At 41.2% G+C, this 18,136-nt stretch overlaps 1 protein-coding gene across 2 annotated transcripts in view; it reads left to right on the plus strand.

Moving 5' to 3' along the window:
- The first annotated feature begins 3,536 nt into the window (after positions 1 to 3,536).
- Positions 3,537 to 18,136, plus strand: part of Kdr (kinase insert domain receptor) — a 46,505-nt gene continuing 31,905 nt past the window's right edge. For both annotated transcript variants that reach the window (XM_047566657.1, XM_047566658.1), the window contains exons 1-9: positions 3,537 to 3,884; positions 7,579 to 7,672; positions 9,662 to 9,858; positions 12,594 to 12,724; positions 12,817 to 12,985; positions 14,332 to 14,471; positions 15,033 to 15,210; positions 16,629 to 16,743; positions 16,834 to 16,997. In XM_047566657.1, the coding sequence (XP_047422613.1) occupies positions 3,797 to 3,884; positions 7,579 to 7,672; positions 9,662 to 9,858; positions 12,594 to 12,724; positions 12,817 to 12,985; positions 14,332 to 14,471; positions 15,033 to 15,210; positions 16,629 to 16,743; positions 16,834 to 16,997 (1,276 nt within the window). In that variant the 5' untranslated portion in view covers positions 3,537 to 3,796. The remainder of the gene's footprint in view (positions 3,885 to 7,578; positions 7,673 to 9,661; positions 9,859 to 12,593; positions 12,725 to 12,816; positions 12,986 to 14,331; positions 14,472 to 15,032; positions 15,211 to 16,628; positions 16,744 to 16,833; positions 16,998 to 18,136) is intronic.

Genomic DNA, 18,136 nt, shown 5'->3' on the forward strand with positions numbered 1-18,136 from the left:
GTGAGAATAATATAATTATAGTATCTTCTCTATTGAGATATTGTGAGCATTAAATAAGGTCATCTGAAGAAAACACCTGGCATGTAATAAGTGATCCCCAAATCTGCTTCTTTTTATTATTACTTTAAAATACAGTGTCTCGACTTTCATCATACTAATAACTAACGATGAGAACTGCATTCATTGTTTGCAAGGAGATACAACACTTTCTCTTTTGCAAGACTTTTAAGAAGGCAAAGGAGTATATGCTTACATTAAAAATAAAGAATCTCTTCTCTTCTAAGGAGTACTGATAGTGCTTGCTACCCTCATGGTGGAGATAAAGTGAGGAAGAAAGCCAAGTGTTTGGAAGAGTGTCAGCTCAATTGATGTGCTCAGCAATTGTCGGCTGCTCTTACTATTTTCCAGTATCCTTCTCTGGTGCTGTGTGAACTTTGGTTGACTCTTCAATTCTCTGCATCTTTTACAGTCTTTTAAATGATTACATTTATCCTTAACGTGAGATATTCCAATAAACTGTACGAGAGTTTGGCTGGATTGACCATCACTTTGATTATACTTATCAAAAACAATAAGTTTTATTGTGGAAAATTTCAAACATATAAAATATAATAGAAGAATGAAACTTTATATAGTATCATCCAACTCTCATAATCATTAGCCTGTTGCCTATCCTCATATGTACTTGTTAAGATATGAAGTCCAAAGTAGTGATGGTGATGAAACCAAATTCGGGGGCCACAGAGTGTAAAATATGCAGTGTGTTGGATGTGCACATTGTCTATTCTGTGTGCACAGGTCCAAAGAAATAGCCGGGGATGCAAACAATTCTGTGATTCAATTAAATTTTCCCTGGGTGAAGTTGTTGTGATGACTGCTCATTTCTGCTCCTATTACTATTATTTTCATCACTGTAACCCCAGCTCCTAGTATACTACCTAACAGATAGTAAGTGCTCAAAAAGGAACGAGTAAGCCTAATCTGCAGTTTGAATCTTGGCAGCTGAAGGAGTCTGTGCACTGTAGTAGTATAACCAAACTTTGCAGAATGTTTCTCAAGGTGTATCAAGGTGAACACCTTGTCTGGGAGTGCCAGCTGCTGAGTCCTATTCTAAGTGTTTTACATGTATTAATTCACTTAATTCTTGTAAAATCTGTATGAAGAGGATGCTATTATAATCCTTTGCATGTTTTATAGAAATGTAACCCATAAGTTAGTCAAGATCATATAGAGACAGTAAGTGATATATCTGGGAGCCAAACCTAGGCAGCATGGCCCTGGAGACTGTGCACTTAGTCACTCCTCTGCAGTTTCTCTGAGTGCCATCTATGGAACACAGAATATACTTGGGGTACTTTGCTAGGTGATGGCCATTTTATAACATCAAATTAGCTTACAAAAATCAATCCTTTGCAATGCCAGAAAATGGGAGGCAGGCATTGCACATGGGACATTTTTTTTTTTTTTAACAGACCTTGCCATTTTTCACAATCAAGGCACTTCTAAGTGCTGTGTGGGAGGGAATGTGGTAGACTGATTTCATTGAGATCCTGCAAAATTCTGGTCCTGTGGCCATCAAAGATACATCATTTCCTCCAAGACTTCTAAAGGGGCTTTTACCACGGGGCCTGCAGGTTCTGGTTTGCATTTAGAGGAGACACTATCTTCGCAAGTAAGACATGGAAGAGGAAGTGTCATGAATTGTAAATAACGCTTCCAGAGAGAAGAACTGTTTGGGAATGAGATGGAGAAACATTGCCTTCTCCAAACCAGGATCCATCTCTCTTCTCTTTATCCAGTTCTGCCAGACCCCATCCTGGTTTATTTGCTAACTGTAGTAGCAGAAAGAGTTTCTTTAAGGATCTTCTCCTCTCTTCCCAATAAATACCTAGAAAAATATTAGTAGATCTACACAGTAGAACACTATTTTTAATGGTGTTAAAATAATGAGAAGGGCTGATGGAGAAAAATCTCCAAGATCTATTAAAATTCAAACAACATGAAGGCTCAAAACTGTTTATACCAAGCCACCATTTGTGAAAAGAAGGGTGGGAAATACCTATACCTATATGAACATAGAATTTGCTTGGGAAAAGGAAACATAAAATGTTTGACTGCAAAGGAAGATCTTTCGACTCCAAAACTTTTCGTATTTTTTCTAAAAAATTTAACCATCATATACATTATTGTGTTTCAGACACTGGTAAAATATTTCTAATTGTCAACCTGGAAAAGTAGAAGAGTAAATACAGTAAATACTTTTAAACAGAGAAAGAGAAACACATTCCATTTTCTGTGTACAATTAATCTGATTTGAATTAGATATAGAAACAATAATTCTGTTTCTTCATCTTGCTGAATGATGTTCAGCTTGTCATTTAAATAGCACCTGCTTATATCTGGGAAGTAAAAGACTATATAATCAAGAGGACATCTGATGTCGCTCCCCAGGCGTGGGAAGAAATAGAAAAGAAGGGACAAATGACCTAAAGGAACCAGGATTCCCCTCCAAACAGTGCTACACGAAGTCAACACATGAGAAAGTGGTGAAATTTGGTCAGTGTCCGGGCCCCCAGGGTCTCGGAGCCTTGGCTTCATTGCTCCTTCAAAGACACTGACTGGCCAATACCTCCTTTCCGTGGTCCAGCCGAAGGATATCTTGGTTGTGGAATCTCTGCTCTGAAAAGGGCCTGGTCAAAGTCATGCTAGGGTTCCTTGCCTGGGAACACAGTAGACAAAAGCTTCTCCACAAGGCCAGCCTCACTGGAAGAACCAGTCATCTCCCTGCGACTGCGACTGCGCTGCAGCCCTGAGCACCTCCAGTTCTCGGGAGCCCTCCTGTAGGTTTTTGGTCAGAACCAGGCAGGAGTCCTGAACTGAAATACTTCCTGGGTCCAGGAAGGTAACTTCAAAATATTTGAGGCTACCGGGTAGGCGAAGAAATAGCGGGAATGTTGGCAAATTGGACAAGTGTATTTTCTAAATAAAGCCGTTTAGCCAAAGTTGTCTAAAACGAACACTCTAGTACAAAACTCAAAACTACTGACTGAGTACTGCCAGGTTGCGACTCCACGTATGTGTAGGCTCATTATCCACTTCTCACCGGTTGCCCCAAGCTGCTGCGGATCCTCTGCCACTTGGGACTCACCGAGCGACCAAGCAGGTCCTGCTTTTTGACGCGCCTGGCGAGGGCGCAGTTTCCCTCGCAGCGCTTCTGCCGATGCTCCCCAGATCTCCTGGGTCAGCCACTGACTGAATCTGAGAGGGCTCAGGGCCCGTTACTGGCTACTGTTTATTTCCACCAGAAATGAAGTTCTAGCATCTGGACTTTCTACTCCAGGGCGATTCGTGGCACAGTCCGGGACAGGTGCGGTAACACCGAATACAGTGCGCACTGGGAGCAGGGGATCCAGGCCGGATACCCAGTGGTGGGCCGGGCTGGTCGCAGGGGAGCCCCGCCTCGCCCCGCCCACAAGGCCCTGCCCCCGCGATCTAGAGTTTCAGTCCGCGCTCGCACTGGGCACTGAGTCCCGGGACTCCGGGAGAGCAGGCTTGGACACTGCATTTCTTCTGCCCGAGCGGGACATTACTTGCGCACTAGAGTCCAGATCCCCTCCCACAGCCAGCATAACTTCTCCTACCCGCACCCGCAGAAGCCCCTGCAGCTGCGGCCGGAGCCAGGGCGTCCTCACCCTGAGTATCCTGGGGTCCTGCGCTGGGGAGCGCGTTCCACCTCTGCGTCCTCTTTGCACGCCAGGCGCGGACAGAAAGAGCCTGAGCTCGAGTTCTGGGCACTATGCCCCGCGCCAGGTGCAGAATGGAGGGCAAGGCGCTGCTGGCCATCGCTCTGTGGCTCTGCGTGGAGACCCGGGCCACCACTGTGGGTAAGGAGCCCACTCAGTAGGAGAAGGCGGAGAGGTCGGGTGCGGGTGGTGAGATGGGCCGTGAGAAGATCTAACCTGGAATCAGACAGTCAGAGAAATTGGAAGGACTTGACACGTTGGGGTCTTTCACTTACCCATGAGGGAAACTGAGGCTCAGAGACTGACCCAAGGTTACTCTGTTTCCTGAGCCCTAGTACAGTTCCCTTTCCAGGACTATGGTATTTTACTGGGGCCTCGCCAAGAGCTTGTCCTGCGGAGCCGAAACACCCTCGGGCTCTGGGGAGGCAGGAGTGGGAAGGTGCCTTGGGCTGGCGGGCTGGAGGTGCTCCCGCAGGCAAGAACAGGCGGTGAAACCTTGTTTGTGCACGACATCCTGAGGGGAGCGCGAACCTGGCTGTCTGGATCTCACAGTGCTCTGCGGTCCCTGAGGGAGTGGAGCAAGGTCTCCCAGGCTGCTGCTCCCTTTAAGCTCGAATACACACGCGCACCTATCCGATGAGGTGGGGTCCAAACGGAGGGAGACTTTTTTATCTTCCTTGGTGCAGGATGACACTTTTCTAACACAGAGAAGGGGAGGACATTGGGGCTCGTCCCTAAGGTTCCCTAAGTGTCTCCAAGAAACTATCAACTTTTTGTGCAAAACAACATCTTACGAAGTTCTTTAGTCGTTTGGTTAAGAGAATCGTCAAAATTCAGGTCTGCAAACCTCTGCGGAACTTAGCACCTAGTTCTAGAAGGCGCTCTCCTTGTCCCGTAAAATTTCCCTCTCCTTTAGATTAGAAACACACAGGGTCTTGGTGTTACAGCCCTCCCTTCCTCCTCCTCCTTCCTCTCTCTCTTTTCGCTGTCCTCCTCTCCCTCTACCTTTTCCTCCTCCTCTGTTCCCCTCTCCTCACTCTTATTCTTTTCTGTAGCTACAGCTTTCCAATTTCCAGATTTCCACCCTTTGGAGGGTGAGAAAGGGGACAGGGTGCAAGAAAGGAAAAAAAGCCAAAAAATTCCTTATATCAAAAGAAAAGAATACTTCGTCTTAAAAGACACTGGCACTCACATACAGTACCAAGATCATCTGTCAGCAGTTATTGAATTTTCTTAATAATAACTTGGTTCACTGGGGCCAGCTCCACCATGGACACTCATTTGTCCCTGACAAGACCTCCATGCCTCACTCTCCCCCTTTCTTGGAAGAGAATGAAGGTTTGGAACATGTGGTTGTTCTGTATTCCAAAAAGAAGTGAGTGGCTTTAAAGCCTGGGGTGTTTCCTAGTGCAGCAGTGGTAACTGTGATCTGGTTGCCCTGAATATAATGGTGAGGTTGCCCTTTTGGAGTGTGCAACTTGCTTAATTGGATTGGGCTATAATTGGTGCCATCGAATTCTAGAGACAGAGCCACTGTTGTTTTTCCTGCCTGTCTTTGAGCTGGAAGGGTAACAGTGCACAAATTAATTAATATTGGTTATGGGATTTGGACATAAAAGGGCTTTTTATTGAGTAGTAGCATATGTACCTCTTATAGTCATTTTATTTAGAACTTTCTGAAGAGTAAGACTCAAATTTGCCAATGAAAACAAATGAAGCTTAATGGAATCGAAAAAAAGAAAGAAAGAAAGAAAGGAGTCTTGGTCTACAGAGATAAATCTGTAGTTATTATTGATGGCCTTGTTGAATAGATTTTTTGTTGTAGATAGGGCTCTAGAAGAGTATGGTGATGTCTTGGCTGCCTATGAATGAAGAACATGTCTTTAAAAAAATTACATAGCTAATATGTCTGGAGTATGAAATGATCTATGGCAATAATTTATGATAGAACCTAAAGAGTATCTTAGGAGTTGGGAGTGTAGTGTGGTAGTAGGGTGTTTGCCTAGCATGCATGAGGCCCTGGGTTTGATCTCCAAGACTACAAAAAACCAACAACAACAACAATGAAAAAGACCCCAAATCTTTTACTTTGGTGGTGGAGTGGGCATAACTTATTGAGCAGCCAGTCATTTTAATGTGTTTAATTTCTCACACAAATGTGTTTAATTAATGGTTTCTTTCTCATTTGGATCCTTGTGTGAATTGTGTTAAGTTAGTGTGTCAAGGGGAACTCCCTTATTGGAAGATTTTCTTTTGCTCTTAAACACTTTGCTCTATGTTTTGCTTATATTGGAGACAATTATTTCCTTCATGTTGCAGAATGTTATGCTAATTAACAGACTGTCCATGACTAGGTACATAGCTATCCAAGAGTGGTCCTTAGACCTTCTACGTTGGATCAACTGAAATGCTTTTACAATGCAAATTTTGTAAGTCTAGGAATATCATAACTCAGTATGAAGTTTGAGAATCACTGCCCCAAACACAGGTTAACACTGATGTCAATTAGTTTCTGAGATTAATTGATCTAACTTAATTTCCAGTGCTTTTTTCAAAATGTTATTGTTCAATAAATCCACAGTGATGTCAGCAACCTATTTTGCACATCTGTATGGATGTGAGAAAGTGTGCTATCAGTTGCCCATTTTACCTCCAGTTGTTCTTGTTGGGACCACAGAGTCAGTGCACTGAATATTTCTACTGGCTGTTTACTTACACTCTCTTTATTCATACTGTTTCATACTTATTCATATTTGTTTCATCCTCACTTATTTTCCCATCAGTCAATGACAGCGTAGGCCTAGGGAGTCATTTGTCCTTAATTGATCTGAGTTAGAAAGCTGGGGTGCTTGCCCAGTGTTAGTTACTTTTTAAGCTGATACCTTAAAGATCTTGATATCCATTAAGCGCCTAGCAGGGCGGACAGTTTTTCTTTCTCTGATGCTTTTCAGCACCTGCTGGCTTTTCACCATTAATTGACAGAGAACTCAGTTATCTTGGTGTGAAGTGACCCACAGTGAAGAATATGTCCTATGGTATTTTGCTGCCTCCTCAGCCTTTAGATAAATACAAGTTTACAGGTTTGAGTTCCAAACTTGGTGTCAGGGTAAGCTTAGAGCTTTGATTAATAAGTTAAGATTTCCCACTTAGAGTTCATTTGTATTCCATTAGTTTTAGTCCTGCTCTCTAAGGGAAACTATATTAATATGCATGTGTATGTGAAATTGGGAGATGTTTTCTCTTCCTGAATTCCTCTGCTTCCATTTTAATGTGTGATCTTCATGAGCCATTATTTCAACTTTTGAGGTCCAGTTACCAGAGGAAGTGCACTAGAAAATTGACAAAGGACAATGTGATGGGGTCATAGACACTCTCCCACCCGCTTCAGGGTACGTAGATAAGCTGTATAGAAATCCCTCCAAGTGGTTTTTCATTAATCAGCGATTTGGTCAAATGTGTACATCCTATGTTTTATAAGAAATGTCAGCGGGTCCTTTCCCAAGGGACTGAGATCATCCGATGAAGGTTCATTTGGTTTCAATGTCCCATATCCTTTTGTAAGACCTTGAAGTTGGCAATGCAGGAAAACAGGAACTCCACCCTAGCTCCATGAATTGCAGAACTGTTGTGTTGGTTTATGACCATCTGCCCATTCTTCCTGTTATGACACAGCTTGTGAACTTTTACTGAGAATGGTGAAAAGCAAATCCCAGTTTCATACAATGAATTGCTGAAGAGGCCTTTTAAAGTGTAGAGTATGCATTGTTTATGGAAGGTGTTTCCTATTGGGTCTAACTCAATGGCACCTACATTCATTTATTTAATTTGTTTCTAGGTTTGCCTAGTGTTTCCCTTGATCCACCCAGGCTCAGCATACAAAAAGACATACTTACAATTATGGCTAACACAACTCTTCAAATCACTTGCAGGTAAGGATTCATTTTAGATTAAGATATCCTGTGTTGAAGAACTTATTGTTTATTGAGGGAAAAACAATTTTCATTATAGCAGAATTATAATAACATTATAGTAATTGTTCATCAGTTATGAGGTTTCTAAGCAGTGATGTAATCATGAAACTATGACAAAGGTCTCTTCTCAAGAATTACGTACAATTTTGCTGGTATTTTTTCTACTACTCTTTAGCATGCACGTATACAACCCCCCCCACACACACACACAGAGGTCAAAAACCAGTATAGCACCTGGCATACCACATAAATGAGGTTTGAGGACATAACCTTATAGAATAGAGTTGAAGAAGTAAGAGTCATTATTTATTTTACTCAGTATGGCTTTTGGATATCTTTTAGTTCTTTGTAGGAACTTTATTTCATGAAAAAATTCTGACTGTAGTATCAGTTTAACATTAAGCCAGTGATATTATTGAGTGCATGTCCTGCTTCACGGACTTCATGCTCTGGCTTGCTGTTCTGGAATGTCTCTCCTCCCACTTGCCAGCAAGAAGTCATGCTATTGATTTTTGATAACTGCAAAAACAGATCTCTTGGATAAGAACAGGGCTTTAAATTTTGTTTTCTAACTAGAAAGCAAGAAAAGAAAACTCGAAGACCTTGGATCAAATGTAGTGATCATTTACGAAAGACCCACAGGCTTCTCAGGACTAGTATGCTTTTGGCAGAGCATGACAGATTAAGGCAAGATCGCTCTCTTGTGTGTTTTTGTGACAAGAGTTCTGGGGTCCACAAAGGATCTTGGGCAGCTAATTGCCATTGCTCCATACTTGCAGAATACCAACTGGTCAACAGAGTGACACACATCTGTTTTAGATTGCAGAGCAGAAAGGGTATCCCCCTTATTCAATGGAAGGTCCCTACTGCCCACTCTGTGGGAAAAAACATAGTAGCAGGTGCTGCTTCTTTAGCTTTGCTAATTCAAGACATTCCCCAGAAACAAAAGTTATTTAAAATCCACCAAGATTCCACACTTCTTTTTGCAGCTCTGCTTGAAAATTCCTTAGAGTCTGAAAAAACTGTGGAATATATTAAAAGTAACTTCATTGATATAGCTGCAACCTCATGGAGTTTTGGAGTTCTTTGAATAAGGTTATGTTCTTCTTGATGTTAACTATTTTCTGTGGGGTCTTGCAGAGAAATGCTATGATAAAATTAATCTATGCTTCAATGCAGTTTTTACTAGGTCCTTACTAAGGTCCTGATCAGCCCTTGGTTCCACCTCCGTCCTTCCTAAACTCATCTCTTACTCTCTGCTTTGCCCACTCTTAACTGGTTACTCTTTGCCAGTAAAGGTAACTTTACTGTTCCCTCTGCCTGAAATATCCTTCCTCTCAATTTTCATACGTCCTGTTTCATCAAGCCCCTTCCCTCCAGGACAGTTTGTGCTTTCTTGCTCTCTCTCTCTCTCTCTCTCTCTCTCTCCCCTATTTTCTATATTTTTTGGCATAATACTAATCCATGTTTTATACGATAAACTTTACTTTTTTAAAAAATTGACTATCTTCCACTAGACTAAGACTCTATAAGGACATTGATTTTCTTTTTCATGTTGCTGGGGTTTGGACCCAGAGGCTTATAGCCTTCAAGCAGGGACTTTACCACTGAGCTTCCCCCATCCCTGAAGGCACTGATTTTTGCCTGACTTATTTGCTGCTGTAACCTCAGTCCTCAAAAAATGATTTACACATAGTAGATGTTCAATTAATATTTGTTTAAGGAATGAATGTTTGAACTAGTTGAAAACTCAGGACTCTTGATAACTGATTCCTGAAGCTAAGTCTATGACCTTTTGTCATATGTCAGTCCAACTTGTTATTGGTAGAAGGCTCTGAATCTGTCTGCTAGGAGTTTATGTAAGTTTGAGGAATTTTTTTGTTTTCTTAGAAGCAGCCTCATGGTGTGACACTTCCCATCAATATCTTCCTGGAATTAATTTTTCAGGGGACAGAGGGACTTGGACTGGCTTTGGCCCAACAGTCAGATTGTCTCTGAGGAAAGGGTGGAGGTGACCGAGTGCAGTGATGACTTCTTCTGTAAGACACTCACAATTCCAAAAGTGATCGGAAATGATACTGGGACCTACAAGTGCTTCTACCAGGATACTGACGCGGCCTCGGTCATCTACGTCTATGTTCAAGGTGAGTGGTGGAACAGAATTCATTTCCCACGTTAATTTTCCAGTTATAAAACACAATAGACACAAAGAAGAATTGAGTCCAACAAAGACTTGCTCCAAAGGCTGATTGCCAAGCGGAATCTACAAAATTCTTCTCTCCTGGGGCTTCCTTTGAGAAATGACTCACTGGTTGGGTCTGGAACTTGGGCCACGTTTCATTGCTTTTGCCCAATTAGTTCAGCTCTGATCTCTGTTCCTATGGTAAATCTGTGTCCCCCATTGTCTGTGGAGGCTCATAAAGAGCCTTCTGGTGTTTGAGGGAAAAAAGCTGAAATCTTTGAAATCAAGAAAGATTGGAGGGTGAATTGGAGCGAGGTTTCTGTGGCGAGATAGGTTATCTACAGCAGGGTAGGAGATTTTCACAAGAATGTATAGGAAAACAGCCGAAGATTCTGGAGTATTTTTGTACATAGGGGCTTTCTTTTTCCTACTTACACTTTGTAAAATATAATTCACATACTGATGTGCAAACAATGACTCAGCCTCAAAGGGCCCTGTGAGGACAGCATTTCTTTTCTTTTGTTGTGTGATTTGACAAAATTTGCACTTTGGAACCGACACCAGAGACTCACCTTAGTGTCCTTATAATGTAAAATACAATGTTTCGTGTATTTAGCATTTTAACACAAATTATGCTATCTTTTATGATGTAAAAATCTGATACTACCTTAATTTTCTTGCGTCCTAACTAATGAGATACCTATGATACTGTATAATTTTGAAGAATGTAAGTGTTGCATCATGTTTTGTTTGGCTATACTAAAGTATTTTTTCTTTTCAGTGAAGGATGAATTTTACTTATCTGTGTATATGCAACTTTACATCCCAGGGGATTTGAGGCAGATGAACACGACTTACACTTTTTCCCAGAAGTGACTTTTACAGGACAGGAATTTCTCAGCTTTGGGAAACATTCTTGCATATCTTCACTTACATCTCTGTGGTGCAGTGTGATCAGTCCCATGGAAGAGTGGAGACCACATCAGAATAACCTAGGTCACTCCTGCATTGCACAATATTTGAGAATGATTTTTGCCCAGGGTAAACATAGTGCAAGATAGTGCCCTCCTCCTCCCCTCTGCAGGATTTGAAAGAGACAGGGCTCAGATCTTGGAGCATTTCTGGCTCCTTTTGATCTGGCAGTCTTGGGAGATGAGGCTCTCTCAGAAGATTGTAAGGATTTCCTGCTTTCGGCCTGTCTGGAAATACTACAAGACGAGCCTCTCCCATTATATCTCGTTATTTCCTTCTCCCCAAGTCAGGAAACCTGGAGACATGTGAAGATGCATTTCATGAGTTACAGTAAATATTTTATTTTGAAAGGGTGGGTGGTTGTTTGGGTTTCTTTTGTTTACTTCCTATTTTTCAATTACTGAAAATAGAATTGATTTACTGAATAGCTTTAGTCTTACATCAAAGAGTTAATTTAACTTCCAAAGGTTTGCAAGTCATGTAATAGTTTTCAACCCGTCGATGAAACGTAGGTGATATTGAAAAATATTGATTCCCAGCACTATTTTGATATTACTCGTCTTTGGGTATACCATTCAATTTCACTTCCTGTTTCAACTTAATGTTCCTAGTTGAGCTATCTAAGATTTTGGTCATGAAGCTTAACAATGGGAAAGAATACATTGAATTTAGTATGCCCTATAGACAGGTCTTTAATGTGCCCTGTGGTCCCCACCTTACTTCCTTAGTCTTTTGACCCCATTCCTTCCAGCAGTGGATGGAGCCAGGAAGTAGGCCCTGGCCTCCTGAGATAATGGCTATGGCATGTGGTGGGCTAGATTGGCTGCTTTTCTGTGCTTTCCAGCTGGGAAGGAAATCAAACTTCTGCTGTTACACAGAATAAGCTGCTTTTCTTCCCTTTGGTTCAATTAACGCTTTCTTCACCTCTGAAAATGCTCAGTCAGATGTGTTGGGCATAGCAAGATGAAATGTTATCTTTGAGCTTTCAAGCATCATCGTTCTCTCTAGGGAATGGAGTAGGTTCCCTGTACAGCATTAACATAATATGAATAATGTCTGAGTGACAATAAAGTCTTTTTGTTTTTTTTTCCTCAGTCTCTGACATTGTGGCTTTTCAAGTATTTGTTATTGGAGATATTAATAACTGTTGAATCTTAAACTAAATGTAGTAACTATTAAGCATTATTTTATAAAGACTCACCTCTAATCTTCATTCACAATCTTAAAATGCCATATAAAGTATTTTCATGAATAAAAATCACTACCTACTTTCTGTTAAAGATCTTAAGTTGTTTTCATGGCATTTACATTATTTGCCTAAAGAGAGAAGATAGATTTTTCTTGACATCAGTAAAATGTGTAGGTAAAGCATATAGATTTAGCTTTAAAATTTAAATTAAATAGCCTTCTTCATTTTGAAAAAAAATTATAGTAGTCTGTCAAAATGCAGAACTTATAAAATATATTCTACTTGTTGATGTTCCTTGTGAAAAGAGTCAATCTCATTCTTAGAGATTTCAGTTTTTTTACACACGAGCTTGTGCACATGCGCGCGCACACACACGTATCTTTGGAGCCAGGTATCCCCCAGCAGATTAACGTGTGGACAGTGTTGCCAGTGTGAAATGTCATTTCCAATCATTCACTTGGTTGGAGTTTATGAACCTGAAAAGTTTATGAGCTTTTCTTCCAGTCACTCACAGTTGAAATTGCATTTTCTTCTAGATTACAGGTCACCATTTATTGCTTCTGTTAGTGACCAGCATGGAGTTGTGTACATTACTGAAAACAAAAACAAAACTGTGGTGATTCCCTGTCGTGGGTCCATTTCAAACCTCAACGTGTCTCTTTGTGCAGTAAGTTATGTCTTTTCTAATCATCTCTCTCCACGGCTTTCGCTTTGGGATTGCACTGGATTAAATATTTAATATTTCTCTTTGTTACCCAGAGGTATCCAGAGAAAAGGTTTGTTCCTGATGGCAACAGAATTTCCTGGGACAGCAAGAAAGGCTTCACCATTCCCAGTTACATGATCAGCTATGCTGGCATGGTCTTCTGTGAAGCAAAAATAAATGATGAAACTTACCAGTCTATTATGTACATAGTTGTGGTTGTAGGTAAGAGGACATTTCCTTCCCATGTTATTAATGTCAGACAATAAAGAGTGGCTTTTTGCAGGAAGCTTCTGGAGATTAAGGTACAGGGTGAAGTACAGGGACATTGGCAAATATATTAACTCAGGATATGGAACTGGGCAATTCATTACAACTACCCTTCCCTATCCTATAAATTCTTGTGTAATTGAGTTTTTCTCCTTTCTTATCAACACCAAGAATGAAAAAGAATGCCAATTCAGAGCACATTTTATGAAAAATTCAGTATTTGGAGCATTGTTTGGCATCAGTTCTTTTAATTGTGCCTGTTTTATGGAAAATTCAACAGTTTGCTAAAGCTGATCCCATTGGCCTAGACTTTTATTTTTTTATTATTTTTTTATTTTTATTTTTTTAATTGTAAACAAATGGGATACATGTTGTTTCTCTGTTTGTACATGGAGTCAAGGCATACCATTTGTGTAATCATAAATTTACATAGGGTAATATTGTTTGATTCATTCTGTTATTTTTTTCCTTCCCCCCCACCCCTCCCACCCCTCTTTTCCCTCTATACAGTCCTTCCTTCCTCCATTCTTGCCACCCTCCTTAACCCTAACCCTAAGCCTAACCCTAACCCTAACGCTGACCCCTCCCATCCCCCATTATATGTCATCATCCGCTTATCAGCGAGATCATTCGTCCTTTGGTTTTTTGAGATTGGCTTATCTCACTCAGCATGATATTCTCCAATTTCATCCATTTGCCTGCAAACGCCATAATTTTATCATTCTTTATGGTGGAGTAATATTCCATTGTATATATATGCCACAGTTTCTTTATCCATTCATCAATTGAAGGACATCTAGGTTGGTTCCACAATCTGGCTATGGTGAATTGAGCAGCAATGAACATTGATGTGGCTGTATCTCTGTAGTATGCTGATTTTAAGTCCTTTGGGTATAGGCCAAGGAGTGGGATAGCTGGGTCAATTGGTGGTTCCATTCCAAGTTTTCTAAGGAATCTCCATACTGCTTTCCAGAGTGGCTGCACTAATTTGCAACCCCACCAGCAATGTATGAGTGTACCTTTTTCCCCACATCCTCACCAACACCTATTGTTGCTTGTGTTCTTGATAATCGCTGGCCTAGACTTTTCTATCCACTGGGTTACAACATACTTGAGATCCTTGAAGGTGGTGCTTTGTAAATCTCTGTAAGCCATTTTCCTGAGAGTGACCAAGTATTTATCGATGAGGCCCTTAGGGGAAAATGATGTCACACATTTTGCGTCACTTTCAAATAAATTTGGACCAAGTTATAGGTTTCTTTTTCCTCTCACTTTCTGTATTTTTAATTTGCTTGCTCCAGGGTACAAGATTTATGATGTGGTTCTGAGTCCTCCTCATGAAGTGGAGCTATCTGTTGGAGAGAAGCTTGTCTTAAATTGTACAGCAAGAACTGAGCTAAACGTGGGACTTGATTTCAACTGGGAATACCCTTCTTTGAAGGTAACACTAACAATTCAAAGTCAGACCTCTAAATACTTTGATAATAAACCCCAACAAAGTCTCGTTAAGAGATAGGACCCTCTCTGGCCAGATAAAATATGAGGACCTTAACACACACACACACACACACACACACACACACACACACACACACTTTAAGTGCATTGCAGAACATAACAAACCACAAAAAAAGATGCAGCACTAAAAATTCTGCTCCACTCTGCTGTAATCAGGCTGAATATTCATTTTCGTTAGGTGGTTGCTTGCCTCCCCCTTTAAGGAAGTGTCTCTTTAAGGAGAGACACTTCTCCTAAAACAGTGGTCACTTTTACTTGTGTTTCTGCAATCCACAGGCATCTCCTTCTCCCCAGGTGGGATTTTTACATCCTAATTCAGTTGCTTCCATTTATTTCTCCTGAATCCAAATGAATTTGCTGTCTACGTGATGTTAAAAGTCCCTTTACTAACATTAAATAGTTAAGCTTGATTTCTTGGGCCTCTCGCAGCTGTTGGTTAATGTTATGCTGGGCTTTTGAAGTTTAGGAAACTCCTTTTTTTCAGCATCAGCATAAGAAACTTATAAACCGAGACCTAAAAACCCAGTCTATGACTGTGATGAAGAAATTTTTGAGCACCTTGACCATAGATGGTGTCACCCGGAGTGACCAAGGGCTGTACACCTGTGCAGCATCCAGTGGGCTGATGACCAAAAAGAATAGCACATTTGTCAGAGTCCATGGTAAGTTGGCATCTCCTTGGGAATTATGCTCTAATGCTGTACCTAGAACAGTGAGATAACTGAAATATATTTAGGTCACCTGAAGATTCCTCTTTTGTTCTTTTAGAAAATACTTTTGAGCTCTTGCCAGGGAGGATATATGACCTAGAGGTCAAGAGCATAGTTTTAGAGTCAGGATTTTGGGTTAAAATCCAAATTTTAAAATACAATGAGCTAATATTATAATTGCTTACTAAATAATGCTTGTTATAGTTAATTGTGATTATAATTATTACTACAACAGGCATAGTATTAGTGTCTAAGGTAGTTTTAAAAATTTTCATTTTACTATAAAGCTGAGAGGCCTGAGTATGAGCTTTGCAAATTGGGGCAACTCAGATTCAGTTATTTACTGTAGAGTTCTGGGCAGAGATGCCGTGTGGCTCTGCTTTTCCTTGGAAATCAACTTAATTTTTCACTTATTCTCTTTCATGCATGTACATTTCTCAGTTTTAAATAATTTACATGGTTCCTTTTTTACAAACTTTGGAAAGGATTTCAGATTTCATATATGGAAATGCATCAGAGAAAGAGGAGCGTTAGCTTCTGTTTTATAGGATTACTCTGTAGCTTGTAAGGAATACCAAGTAAGTAAGTAAGGGAAAGAGAAGGGACACCAGGCAGGGGCTCACTGCAGTAATTCAGATGAGAGAGGGTGAACGATGTGGGTAGTAGAGGTAAAGACAGTGAGAAGTGTTCTGATTCTGCCGGTGTTTGAAGGTAGAGTCGACAGGGCCTGCTGATGGATCCTCTGACTGTGAGTGTAAGAGAAAAAGAGCGGAAGGTGACTTGAACTTCAGTTTGAGCAGCTGAGGAGATGGTGATGTCTTTACTGAGACAGGGAAGATTGAGGAGGGAGTGTGGTTTGGGGAAACGGGTTGGGTATGATTATTCAGAGATGCCCATTAAACATCCAAGTGGAGATAGTTATTATGTAAACCTGGAGAAGTCCAGACAGGAGATGGAAATTTAAGATTATGTACCTGGTACTTCGAACCTGAGACGAGAGCAGGTGTAGAGAAAGAAGTAGGTCTGGAATCTGAGTCTTGGGGCACATAAACACAGGGAGGGCGTGCGGAAGTTGTCATGGGAGCCGAGGACCAGAAGTACCCTTGGGTCCCTGGGAGACTTGGAGAAGCTGCACGGAGAAGTGACTATTTTGGGATAGTGGAAGTGCACTGGAGGGGTGAGAAAAGTCAGTGCAGAGACTGGAGACAAACTGGCATGTGCCCTACAGAAAGACAGAGCAGGGAGATGCAGAACTATAGCACTCAGACCCCAAAGGGCTTTCACTTTTCAGTTGAAATGAAAAACTAAACCAAATCACCGTTCACAATACCTTGACATTTAAGAGAATAATTGTTTTCATTTTCTTCTAGCAAAACCCTTTGTTGCTTTTGATAGTGGCATGGAATCTTTGGTGGAAGCCACAGTGGGAGACCGTGTCAGAATCCCTGTGAAGTACCTCGGTTACCCAGCACCTGAAATCAAATGGTAACTCTTGGAAGTAAGGGCAAAGTGTGCTTCCCATGAGAGCACACCCTTCAGTTGCACTAATTTCTAGAATTTCTCTCCCTCCTACAGGTATAAAAATGGAAGACTCCTTGAGTCCAATCACACAATCAAAGTGGGGCATGCGCTGACGATTATGGAAGTGAGTGAAAAAGACACAGGGAATTACACTATCATCCTCACCAATCCCATTTCAAAGGAGAAGCAGAGCCACATGGTGTCTCTGGTTGTGAATGGTGAGTCCATTCAGTTTTCCCCTCTGCCCAAGATTTATTATGCAGAGTGTGACTGTGTCTTTCTAAACTGTCAACCCACACTCTGTTGCCTCCTGCTGCTCACTCACATCATGGCTGGGCCAATGTGCAAATCTGAAGGGGGTGGAGTTGAGATGAGATGTGGGTCAGTGTGCTCTGGCCTTGCTTCCTTTAAGAAGCCATGGACACGAGCAGTTTGGTGGTCAAATGAGAGATTAGTGCACTCAGTGGTCCCATACTGTGAAGTAAGAATGCCCGCAGGGCCAGTTTGCTCCTGTCTTGGGGGCTTGTGCACCTGGTCTGCAGATGGGGAAGACTCTTGAGTTTGGTGCCATGCATCTGTGATGCATGGGCAGACCCCACTCAGAAGGCTTTTGCAGAGTCACACTGACAGCTTGCCTGGAGTCCAGGATCTGACTCTGAGTCTGTAAAAGAAAGACAGTAAGCATTTGATTTAAGGAGGATTTAAAATTTGTTTCCTCACCTTGAAAGATATTAAATATTTGGAGTGGGGGAGAGAAAGGTACTATAGTCAAGTGACTATGGGGGGGGGTACTAAGGTGATGTGAAAGAGTTTCCTTATTGCAGGACTTCTCAGGACCTTTACCAGGCTAATGAACATTACCATTCTCCAGGGGAAAGAAGGAGTATTCAGGATTTAATAAACTTATCTGGCCAGTGCACTTTTTTTCCCTGAGTAAATCCAAAAATGTCTCACTCCAAAAACAGTTAGAGAAATGCTTTTCTGTTGTAATTCTTTGTGTTCCCTACTGACATGCCACATTAAAACTTTAAGATGCTCTCATGACGTTAAGGCACTTCCCCACATGTCCTGATATTCCTCTGTATGTCTGCTGAACTTGGCTTTATTTCTTTGTTCAGGGAGTATTTTATAGATAACAGGTTCTAGAAAGTTGCTTAGAATCAGCCTGGGTATAGGAGATGGGGGAAGAGAGAAAACTGGAAAATTGAAAAGAAGGACAGGAGAAGGAAATGATCAAGCAAAAGCAAAAGAAAAACGAACAACAAATGACTCCCATATTATCAATTTATGAAGTCATGAGACACTTGATTCACCCCAGCATTTTCCCTTCTTTTGAAAGTAGAGAGGAAGGTGTAAA

The sequence above is a fragment of the Sciurus carolinensis genome, chromosome 10, assembly GCF_902686445.1.
Source record: "Sciurus carolinensis chromosome 10, mSciCar1.2, whole genome shotgun sequence".
Classification (NCBI taxonomy): domain Eukaryota; kingdom Metazoa; phylum Chordata; class Mammalia; order Rodentia; family Sciuridae; genus Sciurus; species Sciurus carolinensis.